We start from the raw sequence: 18,891 nt of genomic DNA, 5'->3' as shown, positions 1-18,891 counted from the left end.
AGGTTCCTTTAAATGACGTCATCCAAGATGGCGTCCCTTCAATTCCGATTGGCTGATAGAATTCAGCCAATCGGAATTAAGGTAGAAAAAATCCTATTGGCTGATGCAATCAGCCAATAGGATTGAACTGGCATTCTATTGGCTGATTGGAAAAGCCAATAGAATGCCAGCTCAATCCTATTGGCTGATTGGATCAGCCAATAAGATTGAACTTCAATCCTATTGGCTGATTGTATCTTTTTTTTTCTACCTTAATTCCGATTGGCTGATAGAATTCTATCAGCCAATCGGAATTGAAGGGACAACATCTTGGATGACGTCATTTAAAGGAACCTTCATTCAGTTGTCGGACGAAGAAAGAAGAGGATGCTCCGCGTCGGATGGACCCGCTCCTTGCCGGATGGATGAAGATAGAAGATGCCGTCTGGATGAAGACTTCTGCCGTCTGGAGGACCACTTCTGCCCAGCTTGGATGAAGACTTCTGCCCTTCTGTAGGACCAATTCTGACCAGTTGGGTGAAGACATCTCCTGGTAAGGTGATCTTCAAGGGGTTAGTGTTAGTTTTTTTTCAAGGGGGGATTGGGTGAGTTTTAGAGTAGGGTTGGTTGTGTGGGTGGTGGGTTTTAATGTTGGGGGGGTATTTGTACTTTTTTTTCAGGTAAAAGAGCTGATTACTTTGGGGCAATGCCCCGCAAAAGGCACTTTTAAGGGCTATTTGTAATTTAGTGTAGGGTAGGGCTTTTTTTTATTTTGGGGGGCTTTTTTATTTTGTTAGGGGGATTAAAGTAGGTGTAATTAGTTTAAAAATCTTGTAATTTCTTTATTATTTTCTGTAATTTAGTGGGTTTTTTTCGTACTTTAGATAATTTTATTTAATTGGAATTCATTCTATTTAATTTAGTTAATTTATTTAATTATAGTGTAGTGTTAGGTGTAATTGTAACTTAGGTTAGGTTTTATTTTACAGGTACTTTTGTATTTATTTTAGCTAGGTAGTTATTAAATAGTTATTAACTATTTAATAACTATTGTACCTAGTTAAAATAAATACAAAGTTGCCTGTAAAATAAAAATAAACCCTAAGCTAGCTATAATGTAACTATTAGTTATATTGTAGCTAGCGTAGGGTTTATTTTATAGGTAAGTATTTAGTTTTAAATAGGAATTATTTAATTAATTGTAGTAATTTTATTTAGTATTTATTGTAATTATATTTAAGTTGGGGGGGTTAGGGTTAGACTTAGGTTTAGGGGTTAATACATTTAATATAGGGGCGGCAGATTAGGGGTTAATAAATGTAGGTAGGTGGCGGCGATGTTAGGGACGGCAGATTAGGGGTTAATAATATTTAACTAGTGTTTGTGATGCGGGAGTGCGGCGGTTTAGGGGTTAATATATTTATTATAGTGGCGGCGATGTCCGGTTCGGCAGATTAGGGGTTAAAATATTTATTTTAGTGTTTGCAATGTGGGGGCCCCTCGGTTTAGGGGTTAATAGGTAGTTTATGGGTGTTAGTGTACTTTTTAGCACTTTAGTTAAGAGTTTTATGCTACGGCGTTGTAGTGTAAAACTCTTAACTACTGACTTTAAAATGCGGTACCAGGCTTGGCAGGAGAGGGTCTACCGCTCACTTTTTGGCAGACTCGTAATACCGGCGCTATGCAAGTCCCATTGAAAATATAGGATACACAATTGACGTAAGTGGATTTGCGGTATTTCCGAGTCTGGCCAAAAAAGTGAGCGGTACACCTGTAAATTCAAGACTCGTAATACCAGCGGGCGTTAAAAAGCAGCGTTGGGACCGGCCAATGCTGCTTTTTAAGCCTAACGCAAGACTCGTAATCTAGCCGATAGTTTTTAAAGTTTGCTCACTCTGATAAATGATCCTCTGTCTGAATCTCTGTAACATCCAGTCGTAGAATTAGATGAGCTGGGACATTCAAATATCATGTTGAATCATTTCTTTTAGCTTGGAAACAGGGAAATGATCTCTCTCATATACACACATGGGGAACAGCAATGTATTATATGGGTGATTTGAGGCAAGACACACGTTACACTGATACTTATCAATTGGGTCTCAAAAGAATGCATGTGGGTTGTTGTTTTTTTTTTTTAATGTTGAATGCTAAAAAACAGAGCATATGGTATATAATATTTGTGAGCTAATTATAAGATAAAAATGCACTTATCACCCTAGAATAACAAATTGTGGTCTAAAAAGCATGCTCTTAGTAAACATAGTAACATAGTACATTGTATCTTGTATCTAAGGTATTGGCATTACTACCTCCTTAGGTAGTGAGTTCCACAATTTATTTGCTCTTACAGTGAAAAAAATGTTTATGTTGCCGGAGATTAAATCTCCTTTCCTCCAGCCTTAAATTGTGACCTCTTGTCAAAAACAATTTTCTTGGAATAAACAGAGCTTCCGCCATAACTGTATATGGGCCTTGTATATATTTATATAAAGTAATCCTGTCACCTCTCAGGTGCCTTTTTTCTAGAGAAAACAGACCCAGATTGGCTAGCCTCTCCTCATAGCTTAAATTCTCTATTCCTCTATTTAGGTTTGTGGCCCTTCTCTGAACTTTTTCAAAGTATGCAATGTCTTTTTTCGAGATTGGTCTCCAGAACTGCACTCCATTATCAAGGTGAAGTCTTACCAGGAATTTATATACTGACAGAATTATGCTTTCAACTATTGCATCAATGCCTCTTTTAATACATGCTAGTATATTATTAACCTTAGAAGCCACTGCCCTTCATTGTGCACCCATCTTTAGCTTGTTATCTATTACTACTTCCAACTCCCTTTCCTCCACAGTTTTGCTAAGTCTAGTCCCATTTAAATAATAGGTTGCCTCCTTATTTCTACTTCCAAAATGTAGAACCTTGCATTTTCCAGTATTAAATCGAACTTTCCATTTACCTGCCCAGTTTTCTAATTTTTGTAGATCCCCTTGTAAAGCAACTTTATCCTGCACTGACTTAATGACCTTACACAACTTTGTTTCATCTGCTAAAAAAAAGATGTTACATAGTAACATAGTAGATGAGGTTGAAAAAAAAGACCTAAGTCCATCGAGTTCAACCTATACAAATCTAATATACTTACAAAAAATGCTCCAGTTGAGCATAAATTAATTCCATTAAAGGGACACTCAAGACAAAATAAACTTTCATTATTCAGATAGAGCATTGCTTTCCAAACTGTGTGTCGGGACACACTAGTGTGTCGGCAGCAGTGTGTAGGTGTGTCTCTGCTTCAGCACAAATTTTTTAAATATTTTGTTTCTTGGTTTCTGACTTTCCGCCTGCCTGCTACGCATATCACTTGGTTGACACGTGATTGATACCTAGGGGAACACAGATCATCTTAGCCTATTGGCGCAGCTTAGTGGGAGCTGAAACTATTTCCATTGGCGGCTTTGGCAGCACATTGGCTCGTGACTGCACGTGTAGTATCCTTAATTGGCTCGTGACTGCATGTGTAGTCAGTGAGTGGGACAGCAGTGAGTTTGCAGCGTGGGCAGTAGTCATTCGGACTCAACGAGCTCTGAGGGCAGCAGCTTAAATGCTGAGCTGAAGTCAGTGGGGGTTTTTTTCTGCAGCTAGCTCCCTGTAGTGCATTGCTGCTCCTGCTCTTGATATATGGATAGGAAGTGGAAGCTTAAAAATGCTTGATGATGAAATGCAAGTGTCTTTATCTAATATTCCACCAAATATTCAAAAACTGTGTTCATCCCATCAACCTCATACATCCCATTAAAATAGTAAGTAGCTATTGGTGTTATTAAACTTTTTTTATTCTTGCACGTACTTACTGTTACTTGTAAATACATTTCATTATTATATAATTTATGTATATGTCCGTATCTCTTAAAACAAGTTAGTTTAACCTTCTGTTTGCTAGTACAACTGAATTACTGTGTTGCGAAATGATGTAGGTCTAAAAAGTGTGTCACCAACACGAAAAGTTTGGAAAGCTCTGAGATAGAGCATGCAATTTTAAACAACTTTCCAATTTAATTCCATTAAAAAAAAGTGCACAGTCTTTTTATATTTAACTAGTGTTTGTGATGCTCCTACTGAGCATGTGCAAGAATAAATGTGTATGCATTTGTGATTGGCTGATGGCTGTCACATGGTACAGGGGGAGTGGAAATAGACATAACTTTTAAAATTGTTAGAAACAAATCTACTACTCATTTGAAGTTCAGATTAAGTGCTATTGCATTGTCTTGTTATCTTGCATTTGTTGATTATACAAATCTACTGTGTTTACTGGTCCTTTAAAAGGTGACCCATTTAACACAAGCAATGTTGCTATTTAATCTGTGCTCCAAGTCATTGATAAAAATATTAAAAAGAGCAGGGCCCAGTACTGATCCCTGGGGGACTCCACTGATTATTTTTGTCCAATCTGAGTATGATCTGTTTACTACTACTCGTTGCTCCCTGTCTTTTATCCAGTTATTTATCCATGAGCTAGAATTTTAAACTATTCCCAGTACATTAAATGTGTACATTAAGCCTGCATGTGGCACTGAATCAAATGCCTTTGCAAAATCCAAGTATATCACATCAACTGATTTCCCTTCATCTATATCTCTACTTCCTTCCTTGTAGAATCTAATCATAAAACCATGATTTGAACTAATAATTTAGTTTACACTAATATATCCATCAATATAATCTCTTATAATCCCTTCAATTATCTTCCCCACTATTTATGTCAGACAAGCTGGTCTATAGCTCCCTGGATTAACCCTGCTTCGCTTTTTAAAAAGTGGCACCATAACAGCTTTACACCAGTCCTGGGGTACTATACCTGAGGATAATGAGTCTTGAAAAATTCAGTAGAGGTTTGACTATAACAGTGCTAAATTCCCATAATACCCTTAGGTGTATTCCATCTGGTCCTGGAGTTTGATTTACCTTAACATTATCCATTTTTTTCCTGATATCCTGGTATGGGCTTGTATGTTCTAGTGTGTTTCAAAGTATCTCCCATTGGTTCCTCTCTCTTTGATACTGAAGAAAAAAACTGGTTTAGTACCTCAGCCTTCTCCCTCTCACTATTAATCATGCTACCCTTTACACATTTTAATGTACCTATATTTTCCTTATTAGATTTTTTACCATTTATGTACATAAAAAACCTTTAGAATCCTTTGCAATTAATCTTTCATTTTCAATTTTGCCTAATTTGATTGATTGTTTGCATGCTTTGTTACATTCCTTATATATTTGGAATGTTGAGTCTGTACTATTTCCTTTGAATAATTTAAAAGCCCTACGTTTTTTCCTAATTTCTCTTAAAACAGTTTTATTTAGCCACATTGGCTTGGATTTATTTATTTTACTTTTAGAACCATGTGGCATGTGATGATATTTATATTTAGTTTTAAATGTTATCCATTTATCCTCTGCATTTTTATTAGAGAATACTTTGTCCCAATTTATGTTATTTAACGATTTCCTTAAATCATTGAATTTTGCTTTCTTAAAATTAAAAGTCTTAGTTCTACCCTTAAAACACTGTTTATGGAAAGTGATTTAAAATTTGACCATGTTATGATCACGGTTACCCAAATGTTCTTTGACTTCTATGTTTGATATTATATCTGTATTGTTTGATAGCACTAAATACAATATAGCTTTATTCATAGTTGGCTCCTCTGTTAATTGTGACATGAAGTTATCCTTGAGAACATTTAAAAATCTATCTCCTTTAGCTGTATTACTACTTTCATTGGCCCAGTTTATGTTGTGGTAATTAAAATCTCCCATAATTACATCACTTGTGTTATTAGCAGCCTTTCCTATTTGCATTAGTAGATGAGTTTCCTTCATGTCACTAATGTTGAGCGGCTTATGGCATATTCCTAGTTATATTTTTTTAGGATTATTTCCAACCACTCTTTATTTCAACCCACATGGGCCCATATTTATCAAGCTCCGTACGGAGCTTGAAGGGCCGTGTTTCTGGTGAGTCTTCAGACTCGCCAGAAACACAAGTTATGAAGCAGCGGTCACAAAGACCGCTGCTCCATAACCTGTCCGCCTGCTCTGAGCAGGTGGACAGACATCGCCGGAAATCAACCCGATCGAGTACGATCGGGTTGATTGACACCCCCTGCTGGCGGCCCATTGGCCGCGAGTCTGCAGGGCGGCGTTGCACCAGCAGCTCTTGTGAGCTGCTGGTGCAATGCTGAATACGGCAAGCATATTGCTCGCCGTATTCAGCGAGGTCTGGCGGATCTGATCAATAGAGGCCATGGTCTCCACATTGTCACCTGTATAATCATAAATATCTCCCCTTATTGTAGGTTTAAGGTCAGGGTTGATATACATGCAAATTCCTTCTGCCCTTTTATTACTCCTGTCCCTCCTAAATAAAGTATAACCCTCTAAGCTATCTGCCCAGTTATGTGAATAATCCCACTAGGTTTCAGTTATACTGATAATATTATAGTCCTCTTCTGCAACTAAGAGCTCCAGCTGGCCCATTTTACCAGTCATGCTTCTTGAATTTGCTGTCATACATTTAATTTCCATGTGCTTTTTGCTGCTAGTTAGTGCGCTTTCCTCTAAACTTTCTAATGTGATATTTCCTAAGTGTACCCTTCTGTCAGCCCTTCCTTAAGATATTCTAGGTGTGTCATATTCACAGACTAAATTATGTTTGGACTGACCCCCGCCTTTGCCTATATAAAATATTCTCTAAGCTTGATACCATCCTCTCCCTCGACACACGTGCACACATTTCATTAAGGTGCAATCAATCCTTACTGTACAAATTGTACCCAAGTGAAAAGTCAGCCCAGTGCTATTAAAAGTCAAACCCTCATTTTGACACTGTGTTTTTAACTGACCTTAGCTCCTTTTTCCTTACTGGGTTAACACATGGCACCGGTAATATCTCCGAAAATATTACCTTGGAGGTCCTTGCCTTAAGCTTGCTACCTAACTCCCTGAATTCATTTTTTAGGACACTCCATCCTCTGCTGATTCTGTCATTAGTGCCAATATGCACCATGACGGCAGGATCAGACCCAGGTCCCTCTAACAATGTGTCAATACAATCTGTCAATACGCTCCACAATATGCCTAACACAAGCTCCTGGAAGACAGCAGACTGTGCAATTTAAGGGATCTGAATGACAAATTACCCTATCAATGTTAATAATAGAGTCTTCTACTACTAACATCTGCCTCATGCCCAGACTTGTCTGCCTGTCTTCCATGACTGAAGAACTGTTCACTGTATTAGGCAGAACAGCCCTCTCTGACATTGCTACCATTGAACTAACATCCCCAACATCTTTACTCAATCTGGCAAAATCTGTTGTGGTGTACCAGCTCAGAACTTTTATTTTGTTAGACATGCAAAGATGGCATGAACATGGAACTTGTTTAAAGAATTTGGGAGATGGTGTAATTTGCACTTACCATTCTCGAAAACAGCTCCAACTTGAAAAGATAATTCTGAGCTATGTTCAGCTTCACATGGGTAAACAGCTTTTGCCTTCCTGTTACTAAAGCTGAAAATATTTGGGACAAGACAATGATTTAAGATTAGCATTTCTCTAATACCTTTTTTTAATGAAAAAAAAAAAATATTTTATAACAAAAGCTATATGTACACCAGCATTTTTAGAGTGAGTCAGGGTAACTCACCCTTCCTTGTTTCACTTGGAGCGCAGGCCTGTTTCTGGCTTCTCTTGCAGTGTTTCTGACACTTTTGCGTTCCTCTTACACGCCCTCATGGGCAAACTTGTGAACATCATTACTCTGCAACTACAGGCAATTTCCTGTCTCTAAGTGAAACAAGGAAGGACGAGTAACCCTGATAAAGTGCTAGTGTAAACAATGGTCAAAACAGTTCCAATGTCCAAACCTTCAGAATATCTTTGTGAAACAAATGTATGCAAGCTCAGGTGATATTCCCTCTTTTCTGAGCTGTTCCAAGCTAATAATTATTTATACTTGAGAACCAAAGTACTCTGGGTAATGATATGCAAATAAGGAACACACTGCCTCCTATTTTTTTGCTTCAAATATCCCTAAGGATTTTTTGAAGCATAAAAAAGACAGCATGTACCTGTGGAAAGGTGTACAGATGAGCTATACAATACTCAATATTGCGTGTCTAATATAATATGAAATATCAACTCAATGGTCAATAGAAGAATTAAAGGGAAAGTCTACACCAGAATTTTTTATTGTTTTAAAAGATAGATAATCCCTTTATTACCCATTCCCCAGTTGTGCATAACCAACACAGTTATAATAATATACTTTTAACCTCTGTGATTATCTTGTATCTAAGCCTCTGCAAACTGCCCCTTTTTTCAGTTCTTTTGACAGACTTGCAGTCTAGCCAATCAGTGCCTGCTCCCAGATAACTTCAAGTGCACGAGCACAGTGTTATCTATATGAAATACGTGAACTAACACCCTCTAGTGGTGAAAAACTGTTAAAATGCAATCTGAAAAGAGGTGGGCTTCAAGGTCAAAGAAATTAGCATATGAACCTCCTAGGTTAAGCTTTCAACTAATAATACCAAGAGAACAAAGCAAAATTGGTGATAAAAGTAAATTGGAAAATTGTTTAAAATTACATGCTCTATCTGAATCATGAAAGTTTATTTTGGCCTAGACTGTCCCTTTAAGTAGAGATTAAATTAATATTTCTCATGGGTTAGTAAAGCATTTATTACCAATATTGCTCTTGACATGGTTACTCAAAAATAAATTAAGAGAGTTATCTGGCCTTGTATTATTGCAATAATAATAATAAAATATTCTGGGAAATAATAAAGGCAACTGCAAATGTTGGAGATGATTGATTTGTCATTTTTCTAAAGCACCCTCATATTATTATTTTCAGAGCACACACAATAAGACTAGATTCTGATTCCATTAAACAATGGGCAAAACTTTAAGTATGAATAAAAGCAGAAAAGAAAAAGAAAATATTTTGTTCAGGTCTTTACAATATAACATATATGACCTGCAGCAATATAGAAACGTTTTTTTTGTTTTGTTTTTAAATTAGGGTTTTATTCAACATTTTTAGAAGAGCCTGCAGATACCGCTTGAAAACTTAATTTGGGCATTTCCGCACTATATATCTTTTCTCACTACTTTTCTGAGCTGTCAGCTATATGCATTTTCATATTTTACCAAACACATTTTTTCTCTATTTCTTTACAATATTAAAATGATAATATAATCACACTTTTAAACAATGGAATTTATGTCCATGATTGCAATTAGGTGTTTAAAATGTTAATTAAAAAATATTGTTTTTTACAACATGTTAGTTTATTTTTTTCTTGCATGTTGGTTTACAAAAAGCCTGCAAAAACTCCTGTTACATATAGGGTTTTGTGTGTTGACCCACATAATGTAGGAAACACGTAAATTATATTTTACCAATATACAGAACTTGGGCAGACTAAAACATTTCTGGTGGATTGGAATGATGTTGGCAGTAAAGTAAACAATTGCTCAGCTAATAGTGAAGATTTTGCACAGCAAATTGTAAATTATTTGAATATAGGTAATGGTGAATTATTTTTGATTGTTTGCTTTCTTAATATCTAGGAACATGCAATAATATTTTATTTATTTACCCTTTACGAATGTCAAACAAACAGAATTACAAATAGTGCATAGAACATTTTCATTCAGATTTAAACTGAGTGATTTTAATTGGACAGTGCCTTATAAAGAGATGATTATAAACAAAGGGAAATATATAATCTTTCCAGATCTACTAAGCCCATCAGTCAGTGGAGTAGTGTTGTTAACAGACTCTTTTCCTACACCAATTCCTGTGTTACTCCATCAGCTGATCCTTCCATTCTTTAGTAAATGAGTTCTCTACTGTTACATAGGTGTTGGAGAATGGAGAAGTTGAAGATGTTGTAAGTGAATCTATCCTTGTATATATTAGTACAGTTAGCAGTATTTAGTGTAAGATTAAGTTTTGATAAGACTGCAATTGCTCTGCTGATGATACATTGTGATCATTTTCAGTGAGGCTATCAATGCAGTCTTCACATTTCACTGTTAATTTTCAGTTATATCAAAACAGAACTTTGCACAGAACGTCAAGGATATTAATTATCTTCTAGTTTAAACACACACCTATTTGTTTAGTTCTGATAATTGTGCTACTTAAAATGAGAACGTTCTCATTTATAAAGATACTAGTCCTAAAGCCCATTCACACGGGCCATTTTTTGCAGTACAGCGGTCCCACCCCTTGCTCTCTCTCTCACCCCCTCTCTTTTGTGCTCTCTCTCCCGCTCTCTTTTGCGCTCTCCCCCCCCTCTCTTTTGCGTTCTCTCTCGCTCCACCTCTCTTTTGCTCTCTCTTCCCCCTCTCTTTTGCTCTATCTCCCCCTCTCTTTTGCTCTCTCCCCCCCTCTATTTTAAGCTCTCTCTCTCCCCTCTCTTTTGCATTCTCTCTTTTGCGCGCTCTATCTCCCCCTCTCTTTTGCGCTCTCTCTCTCCCCCTCTCTTTTGCTCCCTCTCACCCTCTCTCTTTTGCTCCCTCTCTCCCCCTCTCTTTTACTTTCTCTCCCCCTCTCTTTTGCTCTCTCCCTCTCTTTTGCGCTCTCTCCCCCTCTCTTTTGCGCTCTCTCTCTCTCCCCCTCTTTTGCGCTCTCTCTCTCCCCCTCTCTTTTGTGCTCTCTCCCACCTCTCTTTTGCGCTCTCTCTCGCCCCCTCTCTTTTGCTCTCTCTCCCTCTCTTTTGCGCTCTCTCTCCCCCCTCTTTTTTACGCTCTCTCCCCCCTCTCTTTTGCGCTCTTTCTCTTCCCCTCTTTTGTGCTCTCTCTCCCCCCTCTCTTTTGCACTCTCTCTCCCCCACTCTCTTTTGCTCCCTCTCTCCCCCTCTCTTTTGCTTTCTCCCCCTCTCTTTTGCTTTCTCTCTCTCTCCCCTCTTTTTTACGCTCTCTCAACCCCATCTCTTTTGCGCTCTCTCCCCCCCTCTTTTGCGCGCGCTCTCTCCCCCTCTCTTTTGCGCTCTCTCTCTCCCCTCTCTGTTGCTCTCTCTCCCCCTCTTAGCTGTCTCTCTCCCTCTCTTTTGCTCTCTCTCTCCTCTCGTTTGCTCTCTCTCTCCTCTCGTTTGCTCTCTCTCTCCTCTCGTTTGCTCTCTCTCTCCTCTCGTTTGCTCTCTCTCTCCTCTCGTTTGCTCTTTCTCTCCTCACGTTTGCTCTCTCTCTCCTCACGTTTGCTCTCTCTCTCCTCACGTTTGCTCTCTCTCTCCTCACGTTTGCTCTCTCTCTCCTCTCGTTTGCTCTCTCTCTCCTCTCGTTTGCTCTCTCCCCCCTCTCTTTTGCGCTCTCTCCCCCCTCTCTTTTGCGCTCTCTCCCCCCTCTCTTTTGCGCTCTCTCCCCCCTCTCTTTTGCGCTCTCTCCCCCCTCTCTTTTGCGCTCTCTCCCCCCTCTCTTTTGCACTTTCTCCCCCCTCTCTTTTGCGCACTCTCCCCCTCTCTTTTGCACACTCTCCCCCCTCTCTTTTGCGCACTCTCCCCCCTCTCTTTTGCGCACTCTCCCCACTCTCTTTTGCACACTTTCCCCCCTCTCTTTTGCTGTCTCTCTCCCCCTCTCTTTTGCTGTCTCTCTCCCCCCTCTCTTTTGCTGTCTCTCTCCTCCCTCTCTTTTGCTGTCTCTCTCTCCCTCTCTCTTTTGCTGTCTCTCCCTCTCTCTATCCACCCTCTTCTGCTCTCTCTATTCCCCCCTCTTTAGAGCTCTCTGTCTCTCGGCATCTGGCCCCACCCACCAACCCGGCCACACCCACTCCACCACCAGCCCGGCCACGCCCACTCTGCACCCGCCCACTCCAACCCACGACACCAGGTCAGTTGGAAGGCCAGGTGTGTTTGTCCTCACGCGCAGTCTCTACTGCGCATGACAGCTTCGGACAAACACACTTGGCCTTTAAAGGGACACTAAACCCAAAAAAAATATTCATGTTTCAGATAGGGCATGACATTTTAAGCAACTTTCTAATTTACTTCTATTATATAATTTGCTTCATTCTTTTGCTATTCTTTCCTGAAAAGCATATCTAGATAGGCTCAGTAGCTGCTGATTGGTACCTGCACATAGATGCCTCATGTGATTGGCTCACCCATGTGCACTGCTATTTCTTTAACAAAGGATATCTAAAGAATGAAGCAAATTAGATAATAGAAGTAAATTGGAATGTTGTTTAAAATTGTATTCTCTGTCATGAAATAATTTTTTGGGGTTTAATGTCCCTTTAATTATATAGGATGCACAACTTAAGATGGTATTACATTTTTTTTCAAGCACTCAGCTGTAATTTAAAGCATCCAGTGTCAATTATACCCCAACAAGCTTAGCGGCAACTAATATAAATGAACGTCTTCTTAACATAATTACATTGACATCATATTTTAACGTTCGGGTAGTGGTTAATAACACGGTTTGGTTTTCTTTACATTTAAAGCTAAGAAAATTGTTATCAAACAATACTTTGCACATGTTTGCAGTAACATAAACATACTAGCCTGCAAGCTGATTTCACAAATTAGTAAGCAGAGTCTGACAACGTTTGTACAAATGCTTTAATGTCGAAGTGTGAATATAAATGACACCAGAGGTTGAGTGGCATTCCACCTGATCCTTGTATAGGGTAATCTTACCTATACTGTCTCTGGGTGATATGGAGTATATTACCCTTCCTAATGATCAATACATTTCAAATGAAGCTAAGAGGAACAAAGTGTCTTTACTAAATGAAGATATAGGCATCTCTCCAGATTATTTCTCTAACTTGCTAATACTGTTACTATTCAAACAGAAGCTAGTTCTGTGTTCTTGTGAACACTCTGTATAATCACATACAATTCCTATACAATGGCGTACATTGAATCTTTAGGATAGTTGGAACTGTTGCTAAGCTGCCAGTCAAATAAAAAAATGCTCCATATGTGGTAATGAATAAGTGTGCAGGGAGGGTTTTTAACCTGGTTACCTGGCTACACACCCCTTAACGTCAAAGGGGAGCAGTGAGGGAGATATTTTTTGTACTTTTTCATTATTTGTCTAAATATTTTTTCCTCTCAGAATGTGTTATACTTGCTTGCTTCTTAAAGGGACATAATACTCATATGCTAAATCACTTAAAACTGATGAAGTATAACTGTAAAAAGCTGACAGGAAAATATCACCTGAGCATCTCTATGTAAAAAAGGAAGATATTTTACCTCACAATTTCCTCAGCTCAGCAGAGTAAGTTCTGTGTAAAAAGTTATACTCAGCTGCTCCCAGCTGCAGGTAAAAAAAATTAAAAAACATGAAGAAATGAACAGCAGCCAATCAGCATCAGCAGTGCTGAGGTCATGAACTCTTACTGTGATCTCATGAGATTTGACTTAACTCTCATGAGATTTCATAGTAAGCTTCCTTTACCTGATTGGTGAAATAATATGAGAGTGCACAATGCTAGTCCCTTCAGATGTCCCAGGACAAACATACTAATATGCTGCTTAGAAATCCTTTACAATGGGAGGTGGCTACTGAGGAACTTTTGAGGTAAAATATCTTTCTTTTTTACATAGAGATGTTCAAGTGATATTTTCTAATCAGCTTTTTACAGCTATGCTGCATCACTTTCAAGTGTTTAAACATTTGGGTATTATGGCCCTTTAAGTTCAGATTTTGAGGTCTTCCTTATGCTCTGCTCGGAAATAAAGCACATCAACCGATGGAAATATTGCAGTCTTGGCAGGAGACGTGTCAAAGTCTCACTACAACTGTATGACAATCCATATGTATTTGCTACTTATAATCAACCTATTGTATTTTGTTCCAAATTTGCAATAATAGCAGATTTATATAAAGAAAATGTAAAGATAAAAATGTCACCAGCTATTTCTATAAACTTATTTTACTACAAAACTGGACCTCTCAAACAAAAAGTCACATTAGCAAATACCTTTCTGTAGGTGTTTCACAAGGGCTGTACATAGGCATGACTGAAGATGACTCTTCAATATCTGGTGCAGGTAATGAGTCGTCTGTGCTTGAGGTAGCTTCTGTATTTAATGCTGGCGTCTCATTATTTATCCATGATACCAACGAAGAACGAGCTAAGCTGCTTCTATTAAAAAAATAAAAAATCACAGTTAATATTTTAAAAATAGGTTATTAAAAACAAAACCAAAAAATAATAATATGAAATTGCATAACGGATGCCTAAAAGCTGTGGACAGATCAAAAAGGAGCCACAAACTAACAATTATTCTACATCAATCCTGTGCAACCGAAAATGAAATATAATAGACAATGTCCTTGACCTGATGAGAAAAATTCAATGATGGGATTCTTTCGTAAAATTGGAAACCTTTACAAATTTTTCAATTGCATCAATTCAAAGATTGAATTAAACTTGTTTTCTTTCTTTGGAATGGGATGCGTGGTAAAACCAAGGAAAATGCTTCAAACAACCATTTTCTTATTGCAGCAAATCTTCTTTAAATACATGCAGTGAAACCTAGGTTAAAAAAATGACGCTATCCATAATTAGAGGGAGGTGCATGACATTTTTTTTAGTGTTTTATATCCCTTTAAGAGTAGAACTCACCTATAAGGTGTGCCTTGATTTGGGTAAGTAAACATACAAAATATGGTACCTATTTTCTTACAAGTTTATGAAATAACATGCAGGTATTGGTTTTTCTTTTGTATGAACATTTAGCTTTTTTATGCAACCAGCTATCCACAGCGGCTACAGTCCAATAAACTCCTTTGAACTCTTGAAAACTCCTTTGGAACATTATAACTAACTGCATCACAATCTTTTTTTAAAAAAAAAACACTTCACTTTGGAGCAATGCCAAAGCCCACAAAACCGAACATTGGTTAGCTACAAAAAAAAAGGAAATGGAAGGAGGTAGTTCCAAGTGGTATGCAATTATACTGTACAACGAATATTGCTTGCTATAAGAGAGTAATACAAGATCAAACTGAGTATTGTTATTGTGATCCATAACACTTTTGATTTGCACCTCTTGCATCTAAGAGACAAACACTATTAAAAGTGCATAGCTAAGCAGCCCATACCTCTGCTTACAAAGCAAGAATTACCATTACATTTTCTTCAGTCCAAGGCGTTACTGCTTATCAGAAGATAATGGTCTAATAAAATAAAAAATAGTCTGAAATGAAATTTCTCTACTGAATATTCTGAGAATTAGAAAAAAAAGCATTGGTTTCAAACATACCAGTTGGGGCTACAGTAAATATAAATATTACACTTTTCTCTGAGTAGATTTCTCACATGCTACAACAAAGAAAGATGCCAGCATTCACAGATAAACTGTAGCTATTTCACAGCTTCTCAGCTAGGCAAACAAGGAATCTGTATGTAAAGTGTTACTTGTTCCTGCCAGATTCACATTTACCATTAGAAGTTGGTTTCATAAATGCTGTCAAAAACGGGAAAGACCTTTCATAGAGGATTAAGTTATGTTTCATTTTCTCTCGTAATCTGCAGCTGTGAATGATGGTTGTTTTCTATATAAAACTGTGGTACTTTAAAAATAATAAATAAAATAATGAATTGTTATGTAATGCTGCATACTGCGGGTGGAGTACACTGCCGAACTGTGAGGTCACATCACGCATCTGCAAGGAGCTCTGTGTCTTAACCTTTTATTTGGAATTGGAAGTTATAGACTTGTCTTTAACCCTATTCATTTTACCAAACTATCGTGAGTTACTCATTTTCTTAAACAATACACCATGATAAGAATATGATTGTATCATGTATACTATAATTGCATTTGTAATGTCCGTCGGCAGTTGCGCACGCATCCTCAATGGAATGTTGGCAGCGTCAGGACAAAAGAATTCACCAAGATGCAGCGAAGCAGGGTGGTGAAAGAAGGTGGATTCTTTCACCACCCTGCCATTTTCGGAATCCACCGGGATGCAGCGAAGACAAACGGAGCATTACAAAAGCAACACCTAATCGCCCACATTCAAGTATTTTTTAAAAAAAACTAACCGCCCACATCAAGTATTATAAAAAAAACACCGCCCGCACGAAATATAACAAAAACAAAATCCTATACGAAGTATTAACTCTTAAACCGCAAAACCCCCACATCGCAATAAACCTATTTACCCTATTAACCCCTAAACCGCAAAACCCCTACATCGCAATAAACCTATTTAACTTATTAACCCCCAAACCGCAAAATCTCTACATCGCAATAAACCTATTTACCCCATTAACCCCTAAACCCCTACATTGCAATAAACCTATTTACCCTATTAACCCCTACATCGCAATAAACCTATTTACCCTATTAACCCCTAAACTGCAAAACCCCTACATCACAATAAACCTATTTAACTTTTTAACCCTTTAAACCACCAAAACCAACAAATAACTATTTAAATACCTAAGTACAGTACTACACTAACCTAAAACCCCATAACAACCCCTAACTAATACCCCCTAACCTAACACCCCATTAAATAAACACAAATTACCTAAACTAATATATTCTAAAGTTACAAAAAATAAACTAAGTTTACAAAAAATAAAAAGGCTAACATTACAGAAAATAAAAAATAAAATTACCAAATAGGGGGGCTTTGTGTATTTTCTTGAAAAAGAGCTGATTATCTTGGGGCAATGCCCTGCAAAAAGCCCTTTTAAGGGCTACTGGTAGTTTATTCTTAGAGTAGGGGGTGTTTTTATTTTGGGGGGTCTTTTTTATTTTCATAGGGATTAGGTTTCATTTTGATAAATTTGGTAATTTAATTTTTTTATTTTCTGTAATGTTAGCTTTTTTTAAAAAAATTTTGTAAACTTATTTTTTTTTTATTTTGTAACTTTAGAATGTATTAGTTTAGGTAATATGGGTTTATTTAATGGGGTGTTGTTAGTGTACTGTATTTAGTTATTTAAATAGTAATTTGCATTGTGGGTTTTGGCGGTTTAAAGGGTTAATAAGTTAAATATGTTTATTGCGATGTAGGGGTTTTGCGGTTAGGGGTTAATAGGGTAAATAGGTTTATTGCAATGTAGGGGTTTTGCGGTTTAGGGGTTATGTATATAAAGAAATAAACTTAAAGTAGATATAATTTAAAGAGAAGAAACTTTCGGCTAGATTACGAGTTTTGCGTTATGAGTAAAAAAGCAGCGTTAAGCTTCATAACGCTGCTTTTTTACTACCGCTGCTATTACGACTCTTGTAGGAACAGCTGTCCCGCACACTTTTTTGGCAGTACCGCAAATTAACTTACGCAATTTCCGTAAAGTCTTTTTTTCAATGGGACTTCCATTGCGCCGGTATTACAAGCTTTTTTTTTAGGTCAAAAAGTGAGCTGTACAGCCTATCCCGCAAGATTCATAACGCATTCTAAAGTCAGTAGTTATGAGTTTTACACTACAAAGCTGTAGCATAAAACTCATAACTAAAGTGTTAAAAAGTACACTAACATCCATAAACTACCTATTAACCCCTAAACCGAGGCCCTCCAGCATCGCAAACATTAAAATAAAATTATTAACCCCTAGTCTGCCGCTCTGGACATCGCCGCCACTATAATAAACATATTAACCCCTAAACCGCTGCACTCCTGCCTCGCAAACACTAGTTAAATATTATTAACCCCTAATCTGCTGTCCCTAACATCGCCGCAACCTACATTACAGTTATTAACCCCTAATCTACCGTCCCCAACGTCAACGACACTATACTATATTTATTAACCCCTAAACCTAAGTCTAACCCCAACCCTAACACCCCCAAACTTAAATATAATTATAATAAATCTAAATAAAAATTAATATCATTAACTAAATAATTCCTATTAACCTAAGTTACACTAACACCTAACACTACACTACAATTAAATAAATTACCTTGGGCTGCAATAGAACTAAATGCCTTTTTAAGGGCAATGCCCATCCAAATGCCCTTTTCAGGGCAATGGGGAGCTTAGTTTTTTTTTAGTTAGGGTTTTATTTGGGAGGTTAATTGTGTGGGTGGTGGGTTTTACTGTTGGGGGGTTGTTTGTACTTTTTTACAGGTAAAAGAGCTGATTACTTGGGGCAATGCCCCGCAAAAGGCCTTTTTACGGGCCATTGGTAATTTAGTTTAGGCTAGGGTTTTTTTATTTTGGGGGGGGGGGGGGGCTTTTTTTATTTTGTAATTTTTTTTTTTTTTGTAATTTAGGTATTTACTTAATTGTATTTAATTTAGGTAATTTATTTAATTGTAGTGTAGTATTAGGTGTTAGTGTAACTTAGGTTAGGTTTTATTTTACAGGTAAATTTGTATTTATTTTAGCTAGGTAGTTATTAAATAGTTAATAACTATTTAGTAACTATTCTACCTAGTTAAAATAAATACAAACTTGCCTGTAAAATAAAAATAAACCCTAAGCTAGATACAATGTAACTATTAGTTATATTGTAGCTAGTTTAGGGTTTATTTTACAGGTAAGTATTTAGTTTTAAATAGGAATTATTTAGTTATTAATAGTAGGTTTTATTTAGATTTATTTTAATTATATTTAAGTTAGGGGGTGTTAGGGTTAGACTTAGGTTTAGGGGTTAATAAATATAGTATAGTTCAGGTGACGTCGGGGGCGGCAGATTAGGGGTTAATAAATGTAGGTAGGTGGCGGCGATGTTAGGGACAGCAGATTAGGGGTTAATAATATTTAACTAGTGTTTGTGATGCGGGAGTGCGGCGGTTTAGTGGTTAATATGTTTATTATAGTGGCGGCGATGTCCGGAGCGGCAGATTAGGGGTTAATAAGTATAATGTAGGTGGTGGCGATGTCGGGGGCGGAAGATTAGAGGTTAATAAGTGTAAG

General features: G+C 37.4%; 1 protein-coding gene across 3 annotated transcripts in view; it reads right to left on the bottom strand.

Annotated features, from left to right (window-relative positions):
- ARHGAP10 (Rho GTPase activating protein 10) overlaps window positions 1–18,891 on the bottom strand; it is a 784,460-nt gene that overhangs the window by 21,934 nt on the left and 743,635 nt on the right. Inside the window, exons 21-23 of one of the 3 annotated variants that reach the window (XM_053703724.1) lie at window positions 13,988–14,152; window positions 7,460–7,551; window positions 4,943–5,038 (exon numbers count right to left, since the gene is read on the bottom strand). In XM_053703724.1, coding sequence (XP_053559699.1) covers window positions 4,950–5,038; window positions 7,460–7,551; window positions 13,988–14,152 — 346 coding nt within the window. In that variant the 3' untranslated portion in view covers window positions 4,943–4,949. The remainder of the gene's footprint in view (window positions 1–4,942; window positions 5,039–7,459; window positions 7,552–13,987; window positions 14,153–18,891) is intronic. The other 2 variants (XM_053703722.1, XM_053703725.1) reach the window with 2 other exon arrangements.

Source organism: Bombina bombina, chromosome 2, assembly GCF_027579735.1.
Source record: "Bombina bombina isolate aBomBom1 chromosome 2, aBomBom1.pri, whole genome shotgun sequence".
Taxonomy (NCBI): Eukaryota; Metazoa; Chordata; class Amphibia; order Anura; family Bombinatoridae; genus Bombina; species Bombina bombina.
This window is presented reverse-complemented; position numbering and strand designations above follow the sequence as displayed.